This window comes from Varanus komodoensis, unplaced genomic scaffold, assembly GCF_004798865.1.
Source record: "Varanus komodoensis strain SLA01 unplaced genomic scaffold, ASM479886v1 scaffold9, whole genome shotgun sequence".
Taxonomy (NCBI): Eukaryota; Metazoa; Chordata; class Lepidosauria; order Squamata; family Varanidae; genus Varanus; species Varanus komodoensis.
The window spans coordinates 3,967,148-3,985,253 of NW_025336598.1; the positions used below are offsets into that span (position 1 = coordinate 3,967,148).

Sequence of the window (18,106 nt, forward strand, 5' to 3'; positions counted from 1 at the left end):
ACCAGTTGTGGCCTGGGCCCAATTCAGGGTGCTTGTGTTGACATATAAAGTCCTAAACGGCATAGGCCCCAGTTATCTTAGGAAGTGCCTGCACCCATATGTCCCTACCCGGCCTTTGAGATCTATGCAGGGTGCCCTCCTGTGTGAGCCATCCCTTAAGGAGGTGAGAGGGATGGCCACTTCAGCTGCTCCCCATATTTGGAATGCTCTCCCCAAGGAGTTTTGCTTGGCACCTTCCTTACTTTCTTTTTCATGCCAGGTGAAGACCTTCCTTTTTAAAAAATGTTTTAATAACTAATTGCCACATACCTTGTTTTGTATGTTTTACTGTATTTTATTGTTTTTAATGTGTAATATGTTATGGTTTTTATTATGTCTAATGGTGTTTTTATCTTGTGTTGTGAGTTGCCCAGAGATTCTGGGGCAAAATTGGGTGGTGTACAAATGTTTTAAATAGATAAATTATCCTTAAGTGCTTTCCATATGCTTCAACTGGGGACATCAAAGGGGAGACTAATTTTGGAGGACTATTTTTTTTCCTCATGAAATACCAAATTTTTGTTATATTATCTCTTAACACATGTTTGTTGTTTGATATCAAGGCCTTTTTAACTGACTCCTTAACCCACAAGAGATTATGTATTCCATCTTGAAGATCAGCTGTTTCCAACTTCACTCGCCTATCATTGACATTTATAATCCATTCTGCAATATAGACCAGGCCCGCTGCATAATAGTATAACTTCAAATTAGGTACAGCAAAGTCACCTCTCTCCTTTGCATCCTGAAGAATTTTAAATCTGATCCTCGGCTTCTTGCCAGTCCAAACAAAAATATTTAGTGGTCTCTGCCAGTCTTGGCAAACTTTTTCCAGTATCACAATTGGTAACATCTGAAAAAGAAAATTCAACTTAGGTAGTACATTCATTTTTATAATTGAAATTCTACCCAGCCAAGATGCTTTTAATTCAGTCCATTTTTATAAGTCTTTTTGGATCTTCATCCAAGTTATTCAATAGTTGTCTTGAAAAAGTGTATCATTATGTCCTGTGATATTTATTCCTAAGTATTTGATTGAAGTTATCGAAGTTATTTCACATCCTGTTTTTTTATATTCTCCTCTTTCTGCTTTGTTATGAATTTTAACATAATTTTTGTTTTTTCTTATTGATCTTATATTCTGAATAAAGTCCAAATTTTTCAAGTTGCTTCATTATAATCTGTATAGGTTGATGTGGATCCAGAATAGTCAAAACAATGTCATCACTGTAACATTTCATTTTATATTCTTCTCCACCTGTTTTACAGACTTAAATCTTTGGGTCCTGTCTTATCTTTTTAGCTAAAATTTCCAATACAAGTATAAAACAGGTAATAGAGGACATCCTGGACATGATCCCTTCTCCATATGGAAACTATCCGTTAATTCGCCATTAATTTAAATCTCTACATGATGTCTAGTATAAATTGCCTGAATCCAATTCAGGAAGTTTGAGCCCCAATCTAAGTATTGAAGAGTTTTCATTTAAAAAAAGACCAGGTCACATTATCAACAGCCTTCTCTGCATCTAGAAAAATCAATGCAGCGTTTTTCCTCTTCTTCTTGATCCATTTAATTACATCAGTCACAAAACATATGTAATCTTTCATGTTTCTTTTAGGGACAAATCCAGTCTGATCGGTATGAATCTGTTTTTCTATACATTTTATTAATCTCTCTGCCATTATTGAAGTAAAAAGTTTACAATCAACATTTAATAATGAAATTGGTGGATATGAGTGCGGTAACATAGGATCATTGCCTTCTTTATGTATCAATGTTATATGTGCTTCTTGCCATGTTGGCAGCAATGATCCCTCTTTGATTTAATTCATTACTTGTTGAACTGGCAGAAATAGTTTTTCTTCTAAACATTTGTAGCACATGTTAGTGAATCCATCAGGACTACGTGATTTATTTCATTTCAATTTATTAATAGCTTGAAATAACTTTTGAATAGTAATAGTATCATTTAATATATTTTTTTACTATTGTTGGTCTGTTGTGTTGTCTGAACCCAGTCAGGGCATTTCAGCATGATAAGTTTGGTCTTTAGAAACCATGATAAGAAACAGTAGTTGGTTCTTTTTCGTGGTCTCTGTGCAATCACACCTATGGGGCTTGCCGCAGATTATGAGACTTCAGTCGGATTAAATTTCCAAAGCTTGACGTCATGGAGTAGGCCCCTTGCACAGGTAGCATAAGGGGGGCTCCCACTCAGTCCCTCAGTTCCTTTTTGACCACACCTTTGCGTAGTTTCAGATCGGACCTTCCAGTAGCCAAACTCAGCTGGTTTGCCATTTTTTTCTTTCTCTCATCCTTTTCTCTTTGCTATTAAAAAAAAAAATTTTGCCTGACTCATTTTTTTCTTACTCATCTCGAGGCTTCTTGGACTTGGTTCTCCACATGGCTGAGGATCTCGGTTTTGAAACCTCCCAATCACCTGAGCCCAAGGCCAACCTGTGCTACGATGCCCTGGCCTCAGGGGATAGCACTCCCATGTCCATCCCCACCATGCCTGTGGTGCTCTGCATGGCACAACAGTCCTGGAAAGCCCCTGCAGGGCCCCTGGTCACCTCACGCAGAGCTGACTGCTTATATGGTGATCATCAAGGCATACCCTCTGCTCCTCCAGCACCCTAAGCCCAACTCCATCATAGTGGAGTCCATGCAGGACACACCACAGAGGGATCAGTCCACCCTGGTGGATAGGGAAGGGCACCGCCTATATATCATGGCCAAGAAAATCTACACAGCTACCTCCCTGGGCTTCAGTGTCTCTAACTATGAGGCCACCGTGGCCAGATACCAGTTCTTGTGGGAGAAGATGAGTTCCATGGTAGACCTGCTCCCAGACCACTTCCAGGACGCACTTCTTCTCATTCACACTGAGGTGGAGGGCCTTTCTAGGTTCCAGCTTGAGGCAGCTTGAGATCACGTTGACTGTGCCAGCAAGGCCATGATGGAGGCAGTAGTCATCCACCGCTATACCTGGCTGAGCTCTGCCCCCCTGCCCCTCAAGACCCGGGCCCACATTGAGGACCTGCCCTTTGATGACAAAGGCCTCCTTGATGCGCATACAGATGGGAATATGGACTTCCTCCATAAAGCATGCACCACCACCAAATGCATGGGGTTTGGGCAGAGTACAGTGCAAAGAAGATGTCAGGGAACTCCTGCAGCCTCCAATCGCAGCTACTTCCCTACTGCCCCACGCGTCCCAGAGCACCACCTGCCAACAAGAGGCGGGATTCCCAACCTCACCAGAGGCTCCTGCAGAAGCTCCAGGATGCCAGGCACAGGCGCTGACACTCTAGTCCAGGCAGCCCCCCTCCTGCCCCCCCATCTGCTTCACAAACCATCTAGCACAGTACCTCCCAGCCTGGGAGGCCATTATCCCTGATTCCTGGGTCCTATCAATCATCCAATGGGGGTACAGGATAGAATTTGATGCTTTGCCACCCCTTGGTAGCATCAAGACCAACCCTTCATCCCCTACCCTCTGGGCAGAGGTCCAGGCACTACTGAACAAAGGGGCAACAGAATGCGTCCTCCTGTCAGCCCACAGGGGCTTCTACTTCAGGTATTTCACAGTACCTAAATGGGACAAGACCCTCAGGCCTATCCTGGATTTCGGGGGTCAACAAGTTCATCATCCCCAAGAAATTTAGAATGGTCATGCTCCAGGACATCCTCCACCTCCTCAGCCAAGAAGACTGGTTCTCCTCCATCAACCTGAAGGATGCCTATTTCCATATCTCCATCCACCCTGAACACAGGCACTTCCTGTGTTTCCAAACTGACCAGGAGGCCTTTCAGTTCTGCATCCTTCCCTTTGGCCTAGCCACGGCTCCCTGCAAATTCACCAAATGCGTGGCAGTTGTCTGTGCCCACCTTAGGCTGCAGGACATCCAGATCTTCCCCTACCTGGACGACTGGCTCCTTGTGGCCTCCTCCAGGGAGGACCTTCTGCGTGGCTTAGCCATCACTTGCCACTCCTACAGGACCTGGGACTCTTCATCAACCATGACAAATCTGTTGTCTCCCCCGCACAGTCCATTCTCTTCATAGGGGCTCACCTGGACTCCTCCCCTGCCAAAGCCTTCCTATCTCAGCCAAGGGCAGAAACTCTTGTCCCTTTGGCCACGTCTGTCAGGGCTGCACTATTCTCCACCACCCACCAGAAGCTGCTGGGCCTCATGGCTGCCATGATACCAGTGCTGCAGCTTACAAGGCTCCACATGAGACCTCTCCAACTCTAGTTCGTGGAAGCCTTCACCTGGGATGAAGACCCCCAACAGAACCCTTCTAGCCCCACTCACGGCGGTCAGCTGGTGGAGCATCTTTGCCAATCTCACCACAGGCATGCCCTTCCTCCCCTCCCAGCCATCAGTGACCATCACCACAGGCGTGTCCAATGCAGGCTGGGGTGCTCACTGTGCAGGCATGCACGCACAGGGCCGCTGGAGCCAGGATGAAGCCTGCCTTCACATCAACATGCTGGAAATGCTGGCAGTCCAGAAAGTCTTTGTGTTCTTCCAAGACGTCCTGACAGGGTGCCATGTTCAGGTAGCCACAGACAACACCACTATCATGTACTACCTGAACAAACAAGGGGGAACACACTCTGCCCACCTTGCGACCCTGGCCACTGGTACTGGTGCATTCAGAGGAGCATCACCGTCACAGCTGTTCATGTGGCAGGCCACCTCAACACCCTCACAGACTCCTTGAGACTCTCCCCCTCCCTCCCACACATGTGGGAGCTGGAAGCCTCCATCTTCCACACACTGTGTAAGAAATGAGGACACCCTGAGATTGACCTCTTTGCCACCACCATGAACACCAAATGTGAGTGGTTCTGCTCCAGAGCAGCACAGGGCATGGGATCCCTAGGGGATGCCTTTCTCCTCAGATGAGAGAGGGCCCTCTTTTATGCCTTCCCTCCTTTCCCCTTGATCACCAGTGTGCCCCCCCAGTCTGGCCACACACACCCTCCTGGAGCCTCTCTGGTTTTACAATCCCTCAGAAAGAGGCCCTTCAAGCCCATGGCCACATCAGCTCTCCGCCTCCTCTCCTGGAAAACTGTATTCCTAGTGGACATCACATCTGCTCGACGTCCCAGCGAATTAGCTGTCCTACGGATCAATGCTCCCTTCATGTTTCACAGGGACAAGGTCATACTCCGCCCTGATCCTTGTTTCGCTCCTAAGGTGACATACCCTTTTCACGTCAACCAGGACATTATCCTTCCTGCCTTCTTCCCCAATTCCTCCACCTCCATCAAGGCCACACTCCACCTCCTCTAGGTCAGGAGGGCCCTTGCCTATTATAGGGCCCAGACTGAGCCATTACACCACTCTGAGCACCTCTTTGTATGCCACGAATGCCCCAGAACAAGTGAATCCATCTCCAGTTAAAGTCTCTCTAAGTGGGTCTCCAGCACCATGTCCCTTGCCTATGAGACGGCCAAGATTCCACCAGCACTGCTAGCTGGTGTCTCATTCCAGGAGATCTACAAGGCCGCGATGTGGTCCACTCAACCTTAATCTGCCACTACCAGCTGGACGTCCACACCAGACGGCACTGCACTTTTGGAGGAGTGGTTCACTCTTCAATTCTCCTATGACCACAGCCCCCTCCTCCTGGATTGTAAGATTGCTAGTTGCCCATAGGTGTGATTGCACAGAGATCAGGAAGAAGAAAGGTATATTGCTTACCTGTAACTGTCACTCTTCAAGTGGTCACCTGTGCATTCACACAACCCACCCTCTGCCCCGCTATCGTCAGCTTCTTGCCCTGCATGGGCTGGGGCAGGGCGAGGTCCCTGCTGTACCCTTCAGAGGTTCCTTGGATCCCTCGCACGCCTGGGCGGTGCAGTCTTCGGGCAACTGAGGGACTGGGCAGGATCACCCCTCCCCATGCTACCTGCACAAGGGGTGGGGTGGGCTCCTGCCAACTCCATGGTGCTGAGCTTTGAAAATTTAATCCGATCGAGGCCTCGCACTCTGCGGCAAGCCTCATAGATGTGAATGCATAGATGACCACTCAAAGAACAACAGTTACAGGTAAGCAACCTGCCTTTCTATGGTTTCTCTTTTCTACCATGGCTTATTGTGTTGTCTGAACCCAGGATCATGGCTTCTACAGTCCTGGTATTCAACTACCCCAGAGTGGTCAATACAGGATCTGCGTTAGCCTTCCAGCTTTTCTATGTGGGCCAGTGAGGAAAAGGCGGGTGACATAATCATGGAATGATATACTTTGGGACTGAATTTCAGGTGTAGTGGCTGATGGGATACATGTCCACAGTGGACATGTACTGAACAGGGAGGTTGGAAACCATGATAAAGTAGAAATCACTTAACTGCCTCTCTGGTAAATCATGGTAAAAAACCCTGCAAACTATGGTAAACACATAGGCTCGTTATCATATTGTGTGAACCCTTTCTTTGTATGGGCTTCCCCTAAAAGTGAAAAGTTAGGTCCTCAGCCAAAGCACAGGGAAGGGGAATACCAATTAGTAATTTGATTTGGGAACACTTGTGGGTAAATCATGGTGGGTAAACCATTTCTTCTGTTAAAATACATCTCCCTGGAGCTTATCTGTTTCTGCAACTTAAAAGCCAAAATTACAAAGATCATCTTAAAGACTAACAAATGTTAATCATGCATGAAGTATGATCCTCAATTGCCATCAGATGATGTAGACTGTTATTCAATTTGTTGGTCTCTAAGGTTCCATAAAGTTGTTTCTGCTATGACAGACTAATATGACTACCCTACTGTAAGTCAATACGTAAAAAGTACTAACAGTAGTCAAATTAATTAATAGCTCTCTTCAACATTAGTTAATTAGCTGTGGGTAGCAGTTGAGTTGCCTTGCTTGGGAATGATTGTATACTCATTGCTTGGGTATAATGAGTTGTGTATTTTCTTTTCCCAAGGTGCTCTTGTTTTGGGGGAACCAATCACTGCCAGTCTGGGGACAAATGGGACACATTATTGGAGCAAAAATTGGGCGAAGGCTGCAGCATTTGTAACTTCACCACCTCTGAGTCTGGATCCTACAACACCTGATCATTTGACCTCACTTTTAGCATGGTATTAAACTGAAAATGCTGGTAAAGTACTGATCCAACCAAGTGAGCCTAGAACATCTTGGGTGTGAGCTAAAGTGCATTAAATAAACTGATGATAATAAAGAAGAGTCTTAACATGTTTTGATGATTGCCTAATCTTTCTTCTTCTCAAAGTAAATTATCTGTTTATCTAAGGGTCAGAGCAAACTTTATGATGGAGACTTATGAACATTTTCATGACTAAAATAGAAAAGCAGCATCAGAGGCTGCAGTCATGGGTGAAAGAATGGCAAGGGAGAGACTTTACTCAGATTCTCCCTACGGGCTGCTTTCCCATTGATGGTAGGTGGGTAAAGACATGGAATTCCTGTAATTTCTCTTCTTGAAGAGAGGATGAGTGGTTTTGAATGGCAGGAAGGGACGGGATTAAATAGCCCTGCTCCCTACTGTTCCTCCACTCTGACTGGTAGTCTGCCATGACTGTTTTTCAAAAATAAATTCTGTCAGGAATTTCTGCTCACATGCCTTCCACATAATACCTAGCTTGGTCCTTAGTGAGATGGTGTTGTAATATCAAGTTTAAAATAACATATAAATCCTCTTATTGCTTAGTTTCAGTTTGCTGTGGCTTTTAATTTTTTTCACACAGACCTGAAATACAATGAAATTAGTAAAAAGTGAATATATATATTTAGATAATGCATTTTTTTGTCTTCATTTTTTTGATGTAAGAAAAAAACTCTACTTCTTTAAGCATGCCTTCTCACTGAAATGTTCTGGGAGTTGCAGCTTTTTTTTCCTGCCCAAATGTGGAGAGGACTTTAACCTAAGAAAGATTTCTAAGAAACTGTATTTCAGCTACAATTGATTTGAATATGGAAGCAAAGCCTGATTGTTAACTGAACTACAAACCAATAGTTACCAGTAGAATTTTAGTTTCCAAATACACATTCTGTACCAAGAAGTGAAAACTAAGCAATTCACCATCCTCCATTCATTTTAAATATTTCATGTGTAAATTCCTTCAGTGGTGACCTACAGGTGACAGGAAGCGCTCACTGTACCTACAGCACAGCGCAGAAGGCTGTTGGAAAAGACAACTTCACTCTGATTCCAGAAGGAGTTAATGGAATTGAAGAGAGAATGACTGTTGTCTGGGATAAGTGTGTAGTAAGTAAAAGGCATTACTCTTTAATTTTTCTTTAGCAATAGTAGCTGCATTTCTAAACTTCAAATCTAGCTGTTAGCTGAATACTAAAAGCCAAAGGCTAGTAGACCTGCATGCAGTGCCTCTTATTCCTATTGACCCACTGAAGGCTAAATGACATACTATGTTGTATGTGGTGTGTAGGTGAATCTAACTTTTCTTTAAAAAAAACCAAACTTTAGTGTAAACATACAGAACCAGGATCTGGAACCAGTGCATATGACTAGGGGAAATTAAACCATCCCACTGCTTTCCTGCTCTAAATTCATATGTTCCCCCACTTTCAGGGGATTAAAGATTTAAATTTTACTGGTTTTAATGGAGCATCATCCTGATTCTTCTGTAGCCCCACATATATACAATATTTATGATTCAGTTAAGGCATCCACACATTTATACTAAAATTAAATACAAGCTGAAGATTAGCTGCATCAGGGTAGATGTCCTTTTAGAGCCATTGGAACATTTTACAATTTGAAAAACTGTCCTGGACACCACCATAAAGAGTCTGCCATGAAAAGATGGCAATAGACATGTAACCACTTCAAAAGATTGCATATAAGGCAGAGAGCATAGTCTGCGCCTCAGTATACTAAGCAGTTCATTTAAACCCACCATTTCCAGCACTAACAATATTTCAAAACAGTCCTAGTTACAAGGGTCAGGGACTCTAACCCCAACTGGCCTAAAGGGTCATTTGTCTAATCACAAGAGACAGCAAATCACCTGCAAGATGCAACCCCCCCCCCAAAAAAAGATCTTTATTGAAGCATTCAGCCAGCAATACAGCACACCCTGTTCCTCCTTTGTAAGAAACCAGCACCAGTTATTAACAATCCAAATGTTACTATACCATTAAGAGCAAAATCAGTCATTGGTCATTTTTGATCTATCCCCATCCAAACATGGATCCTGCCTTCTGTGCAATGTTAGCCAGAGAAAGTAGGCTAACTTTCCATGCTTATCCTAACAATGGACAGTTAAGTAGAAAGTTAGTTGCCAACAATTGTCTTCTCAGCATTATCACAAGAATGCTGTTTCAGCTAAACAATTTTTGTTACACTAATCCTATGTTCAAACACACAAAATTTTTGAAATTCTATTTGACCTGAGGGGTGCTCTTTGGGGCAAGGCCTCAGCGAAGAGTTCAAACACACAAGGAATCAGAACTTTTTATCAACAAGTAAGAAAATATTTTGTGTTGGTTAAGTGAGAGAAGTAGGGCACCTTGAAGGGTGCCAAGGGCTGCCCTGTTCATGAGAGCATACTGCTTAACTCTGTGCTACACATTTGATACACATCTGAGATACAGTCTTCATCACATAATCTGTGCATATCTATTCAGAAGGAAGTCTTGTTGGCTTCCATGGGATTTACTCAATGCACAGAAGGTGGGATCCATGTCTGGATGGGGATAGGTCAAAATGACCAATGACTGAGTTTGCTGTTAATGGGATAGAAACATTTGGATTGTTAATAGCTGGTACTGGTCTCTTACAAAGGAAGAACAGGCTGCTCTGTGTTGGTGGATGTATGTGGCAAGGAGTGCTTCCCTTCAGCTATGGCTGGTCCATCAGCTGCATTACCCAGGCAGGCAAGTCCTTGAAACAATAACTCATGTACTGGTAACTTCCTGTTTTGACTATTGTAATGTGCTTTACATGGCGCTGCCTGTAAAGGTCTGGACATTGCAATTAGTTCAAAATAGAGCTACCAGATTGCTAACTGTGACTGGTAGATAAGAATATGTTACATTAGTCCTATATCAGCTACACTGGCTACCAATTGAAGTTCAGGGCCAATTTAAGGTTCTAATGATGACATATAAAGCTCTATATGGTTTAGGACCTGGTTATCTAAGGGATCTCCTTCCATATGAGCCTGCCCAGACCTTAAGATCATCTGTGGAGTTGAGGAAGGTTTTTAAGAGGAGAAGGACTTTTCTGCTATAGCACCCTGATTATGAAACTTAGTTTTAGTGAGGTGTGCCTGGCACTGACACTTTATTTGTTCCAGTACCAGGCCAAAAACGATTTACCCAGATTTTTAATAAATTGGTATTTTAATTATTTTAGTTCAAGTAGTGGCACTAAGGAGTTTTTAATTGTTTTATTGTTGACTTAGTTGTGTTTTTCAGCAAGGCAGGAGCAGGGCTCAGAAATGCAGGGGCCAGAGCTCAAGGAGTCACCAAGACAACTTGTGTTGCTGTGGCAAAGTGTCAGAAAGCCTTTTATTCTGATCTCCAGGGCCTCCAGCTGCACTGCATAATTGCTCCTCAGTTGTTCCCTGCAAGTGCCTGTAAGGATGTTCCTGGCTCTGCAGGGTCATGGCAGTAAACCCCTCCCCCACACACACACACACTTGAGAAAGGGAGTTCCACATCCCTTCACTGTTCTGGCTTCTTTGGATGGGCTCAGTGGAAGGCACTGTCTTTGGTTGGGGCATGTATAACAACATGTGGAATGTTGCATCCTGGGAAAGGATTTGGACAGGAAAATTTTAACTGTAAGAAATGAAAACCTGTGTGTATCTTGAGGGTACAGGGAAGTTCTGATTTGCAGCTCACAGGATTTATTTGTTGGATAAATGAATAGGGGCCCTGGTATTGGTAATCCAGTTTAGCAGAGGGGTGGCTGGACTTGTAGTGCTGCATGGAAATCTAAACCTTGTCTCTTACCTGGATGATAGGTCCTCCTTGTTGTTGGTCTGCCTGAGCTTTGTAATTAGCTTTGGCCTGTTCAAGATGACATACCAATTCCTTATGTACCTACTGAATATGAGTTACATGATCATTTGCAGAAGGGACCAGAGATATAGCCAGGGTACATGGGTGATCCCATGGATGATGCCCCATATTCATATAAAATGGGCTTTGCATATAATAATGCCAGCCATGCCTCCAGTGGTCAAGCTCAGCCAAGGGCAGAAGGTTGACCCAGTCCTCATGATGATTACTGAGAAAACAGCAGAGGTACTGTTTCAATATCTGGTTAACCCTCTTTGTCAGTCCATCTGTCTGAAGGTGGTAACTCATAATAACCTCCTTTGGACACCCAATAGTTCTAAAAAGGCTGTCCAGAAATGAGAGGTAAATTGAGGCCTCCTATCAGAGATGACTGCATCTGGCAAACCATGAAGATGGAATATATGTGTGAGGAACAGGTGGGCTATTTGTGATGAGTTGGGTAGATTATGGACAGGGATGAAGTGGGCCATCTTGACTAATAAGTCAACTATTACCAGGATCACTGAATGACCTTGGGATGGAGGTAGGCCTACAATGAAGTCCAAGGAAACAGTGGACCAATGCTTGGTAGGGGTAGGCAGAGGTTGTAGGAGGTCTTGCACATGTGTCACAGGACTGGATGTACTTCCCAATGTCAGGCCACTGGAAAGCCCAAGAAATCAATTTTAGAGTTTTAAAATACTCCCAGTGTCCTGCTGTGCGGTTGTCGTACTGTTGCAGAACCGGAATTCTGAGGAGACCTTCTGGAACATAGAGTTGCCCTATGTAGTAGTAGAGGCAGCCTTCTTATAGATATAGGACTTTTAGAGTTATTTGGCTACCCACAGTTAATCAGCTGGGGTCCTGCAAATGAATCTGTAGGCAAGGCTTGGTGGACCTGGGACAAGAAGTCCTGCTCCATGGTTCCATGAAGGAAATTAGCAGCTGTCAATAGAGGTGTTGGGACTATGCATTCCTCTGATACCAGATCATTCAGCCTGATACCAGATCATCCAGCATCAGCCTTTCCATTCTTAGTGCCAGGCCTTTAAGCTACCCAGAAATCAAAATGCAAAAAGTACAGGGGCCAGCAGGCTTGCCAAGGCTGGAGACGTTTCATGGTTTGAAAGTGCTCCAGATTCCAGTGATCTGTGAGCACCTGAATGGGATGTGCTGCTCCCTCCAAAAGATGTCACCATTTCTCAAGTGATAAAAATCAAAATATCATCCAGATAGACCCCCACAAAGTGATCCAGCATATTGCAGAAGACATCATTCACAAAATGTTGGAACATGGCAAGTTCATTGCAAAGGCCAAAAGGCTTTACTTGGTACTCCAGATGGCCATATTGGGTAAGAAAGGCAGTCTTCCATTCATCCCTTTTGCAGATCCTTACCAAGTTGTAAGGTCCTTGTAGAGACAATTTAGTAAAAATCTGAGCCTCCTGTAGCTGCTTGAAGAGTTCAGGGATTAATGGTAAGGGATACCAGTTTTTAAACTGTCACTTGGTCCAGCTTCCTGTAATCCATGCAGGGGTGCAACCCCCTATCCCTCTTCTTAACAAAAAAGACTGGGATTCTGGCTGGTGAGGCAGAGGGATGGATGAACCCCTGAGCCAGGTTATCTTGTTGATATTCATGGAAGGCTCCTAACTCAGGAGTTGATAAGGCACCCAAATGGAATCTCAGCCCCAGCTGCAAATCAATAGGACAGTCATAGGAGTGATGTGGCAACAGTGTCTCAGTCCCCTTTTCTTGAACACATCTGCCAGATCTTGATACTGGGTGGGAAGCATGACTGAGCAGGTTCTGGAGTTCTCATAGCAGTGCCCCATAGTGCTGGCTTGGGTGTCTTGATGTTGACTGCTCTGAGGATTCTCTTTGTCCAAAAATACTGTTGATGATTGGAAGCAGATTTTGTGACACCATGAAGACCTGAATTTGAATGAAAGATGGCTCCAAATGATGGTTGGATCATGTTTCATGAACCATGTGATGCCCAAAATCACAGGGTAGTGAGGAGAAGTGATATGATTGTAGGATACCAATTCCTTATGTCCAACAGGATTGCTGTGTGACAGAGCTAGATGATAGCAATGGCCCATCAAGGCCCTCTACCCCAACTGGAGCAGGCTTTGCTTGACAAGGGATGTGATGTTTCTAGGCAAATTCCTGTTTGATGAAATTAGAGGAGGCCCCAGAGTCAATCATAGCTGCCACCTGGAGGAGCTCCCTATGAGGCAAGAGGAACCAGATCAGAATGAGAAAGTAGGGCTTAGGCATTACAATTTCTATTGCAGGACCCCCTAAAATGCGTGGGGCAGCCTGTTTCCCTGAAGCAGCTTCTTAGAGGGGCAACTGGCTGCATAGTGACCCTCCAGGCCACAGTAAAGACAGAGGTCCAGAGTTTGGTGACACTGCTTCTTGGCTTCTGGCAGGCAGTGCCAGGAGCTATCCACCTCCATGGGTTTGGGTCTGGATTCAGGGGCAGCACACTCGGGAGGCCTTACAAGAGGGTGTTCAGGTTGAGTGCATTTGTCTCCTCACTCCATTTTTCTCTCATTGATGCGGTTGTCAATGGTAATGCACCAGGTGATCAGGGTTGACAAGGAAGCTGGGGGTGGGGTCAATCCAGGTTAGCTTTTCCTTAATGAGTTCAGGCCTTGCTGGAAGTGGAAAGACTGTGCTCCTTCATTCCATAGAATGTCAGCTGCAAGACACTGGAAGACAGCGTTGGCTACCACTGACCGGTGACCCTGTCGCAATGTTTGGATAGCTAGCTTTGCTTGGCTTGTGTCCCCAAACATACCCCACAAAGCTGTTACAAACTCTGTCAGATTTCCCAAGGCAGAATCATCTTGCTCCAGCAACTGAGGCACCAAAGCCAACCAGGACCCAAGAGCAGACTTACCATCAGGTAGACCTGGCTGTGTGGTGCAGGATAGGCTTCTGGGCACATATGGAACAGCAACTGACTCTGGTTAAGGAATCTTCACAATCCCTTGCAATTCCTGTCAAATCTTGCTGACAACAGAGCTGCCAGGGCTCACTGAGGTGGAGAGGCCAGGGTGGTCACAGTGGGTACCACTCACAAAGTGAGGAGTTTGGCCTACCACTTAGCCACCTGATGGTGATACTTGTGATACTCCTGGATCTCTCAGTAGTTTTCAGTACCATCAGGCATGGTATCCCTGTGGTGCGACTAAGGAGTGGAGTTACTGTATTTCAGTGTTCTGCTCCTATGTTGAAGATCTGCTTCAGGAGATAATACCTGAGGAATATTGCTTGCTCACATGAATTCTCCACTCTGGGGTTCCACGGGGTCAGTCGTCTCCCATGCTATTTAATGGAACTGCTGAGTGAGGTCATTTGGGGTTTTGGCATGCATTGCTATCAGTACACAGAGAACATGCAGTTCCATTTCTCCTTTTCATCTCCTGCAGGTGAGGCTATGGATGTGCTAAATCAGAACTTGGCTGCAACAGCAGAATGGATAAGGGCTAACAAACTGAAGCTTGATCCAGACAAGACTGAAATACTGCTAGTGGTTGGTTCCTCTGATTGGATGGAAGGTGCTTAACCTGTGCTGGATGAGGTTGCACTCTCTTTGAAAGAGCAGCATCATAGCTTGGAGGTTCTCTTTGAGCCATCTTTGTCACTTGAGGATCAAGAAGCCTCAGTGGCACAGAATTCCTTCTACCAGTTCTAACTGGTGACCCAGGTGCACTGTTTTCTGGATAAGGATAGCTTGATCTCAGTAATCCATGGCCTAGAAATGTAAACTAGACTACTGCAATGGATTATATGTGAGGCTGTCTTTGAATACTTCAAAAGCTGCAACTTGTGCAAATCAGGGAGCCAGGTTAATAAATTGACCAAAAACCCTGACTATAGAGCACCAATTCTGTCCTGTTTGTGCTGTCTGTATGCTTCTGAATGCAATTCAGTATGTTAATTTTAACCCATAAAGTTCTATGTGACTTAGTGCAGCAATACTCAACAGAACATCTTCCATAACAGTCTTTCTTTACACTGTGCTAAACATAACAGTCTTCCTCCAAGCATCTGAGAAGGATGGTTTAACTTAGAGTCCTGCACTGAGCAGGGGGTTGGACAAAAGGGCCCAATTGCCCCTTCCAACTCGACTCTTCCATGATTATGTGATTCTAAGAGACTTGGTTGGTGGCAACAATGAAGAGAGTATTTCCTGTGGCAGTGTTCCCCCCACCCACCCCGGCCGAAGCTAACCCTAATTTCCTTTGAATAATAGGTTAAGACTCCTCTCTGTGTTGTGGCATTTAACAACTTTAAATAGCATTGGGGTGGGGGAGTGCAGTGTTACTTCAGATCATCTCTCTGTAACCTGTTAAAAAATGGTCTAGGGTATATCATACAACATGTGTTGGGCTGATGCCATGTTGGAACAGTCTATGGCTGTCATGGAAGCCATGAAATCCTGCTGCCCCAGTCACAGGCACCTTTAGCATGAATGCTAAAAAATGAAATTTGGGGGGGGGTGGCTTCAGTACCACACTTAAGACCATCTCCAGCTGAAATATGGAATAGATATGTGAAGGGCAGAAAAACACCAGGAAAAACAATTCCCCTCTGATAATTCCTAAAAACTATGTAATAAGGTTTTATAGAAAAACTAGAGATGTAAAATTTCTGGAAATGATGAAGGCACAGGGGTTGCTTTTTAATTCTCTGTGTAAGATTCTTAGCATTGTTCACTACTTTCCCTGATCCTAGCTGTAGAACCCTGGTGAGAGCTACCAACAGGGAGCACTTTAGCTTCCAAAATATCATGGTGAGTATTTGGATACTACTGAGTGACCAACCTTACATTTGACTTGAAATGTCTACAAACATCTCCATGTCTGCATTTTCATCTGGATAGCCTTTCAAGTCAGGCCAACTTGTACACACTTGGCCCAGAATCCATCTTTGACAAATCTCTACCATGTGGGGATAGGATCTGGCAAATTGCCTCTCTCCTGTCTGGCAATATTATTTATTTTTCCCCCTGTCCTCAGGAGATCACATAACCCAGGTACATCACCCTGGGCTGTGTTATCTGAGCATTTGATGACACCTTGTACCCCATTTTCCCAAGTGGTTCTGGAGGGAAATTGTGGTCTCCTTGCAATCTGGATCAGTGTCACATCTGAAAAAAATACAATCTATATATTGGAGCAAGTTTACTCCTGCAGGCATTCCCACATTTGGAGGTCTCTGTCCAATTCATGTGCAAAAAAAGGAGGGCCTCTTGGTTACCCCTGGGGCAAAACTAGCAATACTGGCATTTCTGTCCTGTGTTTGGGTCTTCCTACTCGAAGGCAAAGATATGGCAGTACTTCTTCTTTAGCTGGATAGAGAAAAGCCATCTTTCAGATCCAGGACTGTGAATCAACCTGCAGATATTGGGGCAGTAGTTAAAATCATATGGGGATTGGACACCACTGGGTATCAAGTTCCATGATAGCATTAGTGGCCCTTACATCTTGCAGAAATTGATACTGTATTGGCTCTCCTTCCTTGGCTGGCTTTCTAACTGGGAGGATGGAAGTGTTAAATACAGTTTTGCATTCTTTTAGCAGTCCGTATTTCAGAAACTTCTGGAGGAGGGGTTTTAGTTCTCTTCTCACCTCTAAGCTTACTGAGTATTGCTTAAGATGGGGAGACTGTGTATTAGGCTTCAATCTGATCTCAGCCCCAACAAACTGACTGCCCTTCCTGGTACTTCTCTCATTACCTTTTCATCCACCCTGCTCATTATTTCCTCAGGGATCTCAGACTGTGGTGGCCTACCCAAGGCTAACAATGTCATTTTCAATTCTCATCTGAGTTTTCAGGTACCATCAGCACAATCTTATTTTCTGAAGAGACCTGGGCCTTCATTTTGCATAATAGATCTCTTCCTAATAGTGGGATCAGGCAGTCTGGAAGATAAAGGAACATATACTCATGTTTGGTTCCTGATATATCCATTGCCAGAGGCTCCAAGAATGCTCCTTTAGTATTTTTACCTACAGCTCCCCAGATTCTTGCAGTCTTCCCACTAGTTTTCCTCATAAGTTGTATGAGCACTGAATATGTGATGCAAGAATCAAGCAAAAATTTAGTTTTTTTTCCTTCCCCTTGAGGGGCTTGAGGAAACAGTCAACGTTTTGTCTTCCTCAGTCCCCTTCATTCTGAATCATCTTCTCTCATCACCATAACTTCTGCTCTTTTCCCTCTTTCCTTGGTCTTCCTTTCCTCTTTGGACATTTGTTCTTCCAGTATCCCTCTTCCTTGCCAAAGATGCATTGATTTCTTCCCAGTCTTCTCCTAGGCTTGGTTTCTCTTACAGGTCCTTGAACTGCCTTTGCCAACAGAAGAACCAATACAGTATCAGTTTGAGCTTTCTGTATCTTTTCCTCTCTCCTCTCTTTCACTCCATCCCTATTTGTGTACACCTTGCAGACAACTGAAAGAGACTTGCCTGTCATTCCTTTCATCTTCTGTAGCTTTCCTCTAATGTCATCACTGCTCTGTCCAACACACAACATATTCACAAGCTTTTTATTCTCTTCTGGACATGGTTCATACCAGTCATTCAAGGAATTTGAGTGGATCCTCTCCATCCAATTGCACTTTCAAAATGTTCTGAGTTCTTGGTATGGCATTTTAAGAGTTTGCAACAGTGGCAGTCAATTCCCCACAAGGAGGTCATTTTTAGTATACTTATTTGGGTCCTAGCTGGGTTCTTCTTACACTTACAGGTGACCACCTTTCTTGATTCTCTAATTGGTAGGCAGGTCATTGGTTTTAACAGAAGAAAATCAATTTCTTCTTAAGTGAGATATGTCTTCCTACTCCTAAATTATCCAACACACTCTGCCCTGGAGCCATCTACTATTTACTAGACCTGGAGCCCATTTCTGCTTGGTACTCAACAAATACCCTGTCTGTTGCAGCCTGTAATTTACGGTTGTTTCCCCAAACCTTAGAAAAGAACATCTTAACCCAGGTTTCCCAGAGAACATTTTAGGAACTCAGGTGAGTGAGGG

General features: G+C 44.3%; 1 protein-coding gene across 4 annotated transcripts in view; it reads left to right on the forward strand.

Annotated features, from left to right (window-relative positions):
• Positions 1-18,106, forward strand: part of CRMP1 (collapsin response mediator protein 1) — a 180,128-nt gene that overhangs the window by 101,456 nt on the left and 60,566 nt on the right. For all 4 annotated transcript variants that reach the window (XM_044417760.1, XM_044417761.1, XM_044417762.1 and 1 more), the window contains 2 exons: positions 6,988-7,144; positions 8,151-8,292. In XM_044417760.1, coding sequence (XP_044273695.1) covers positions 6,988-7,144; positions 8,151-8,292 — 299 coding nt within the window. The remainder of the gene's footprint in view (positions 1-6,987; positions 7,145-8,150; positions 8,293-18,106) is intronic.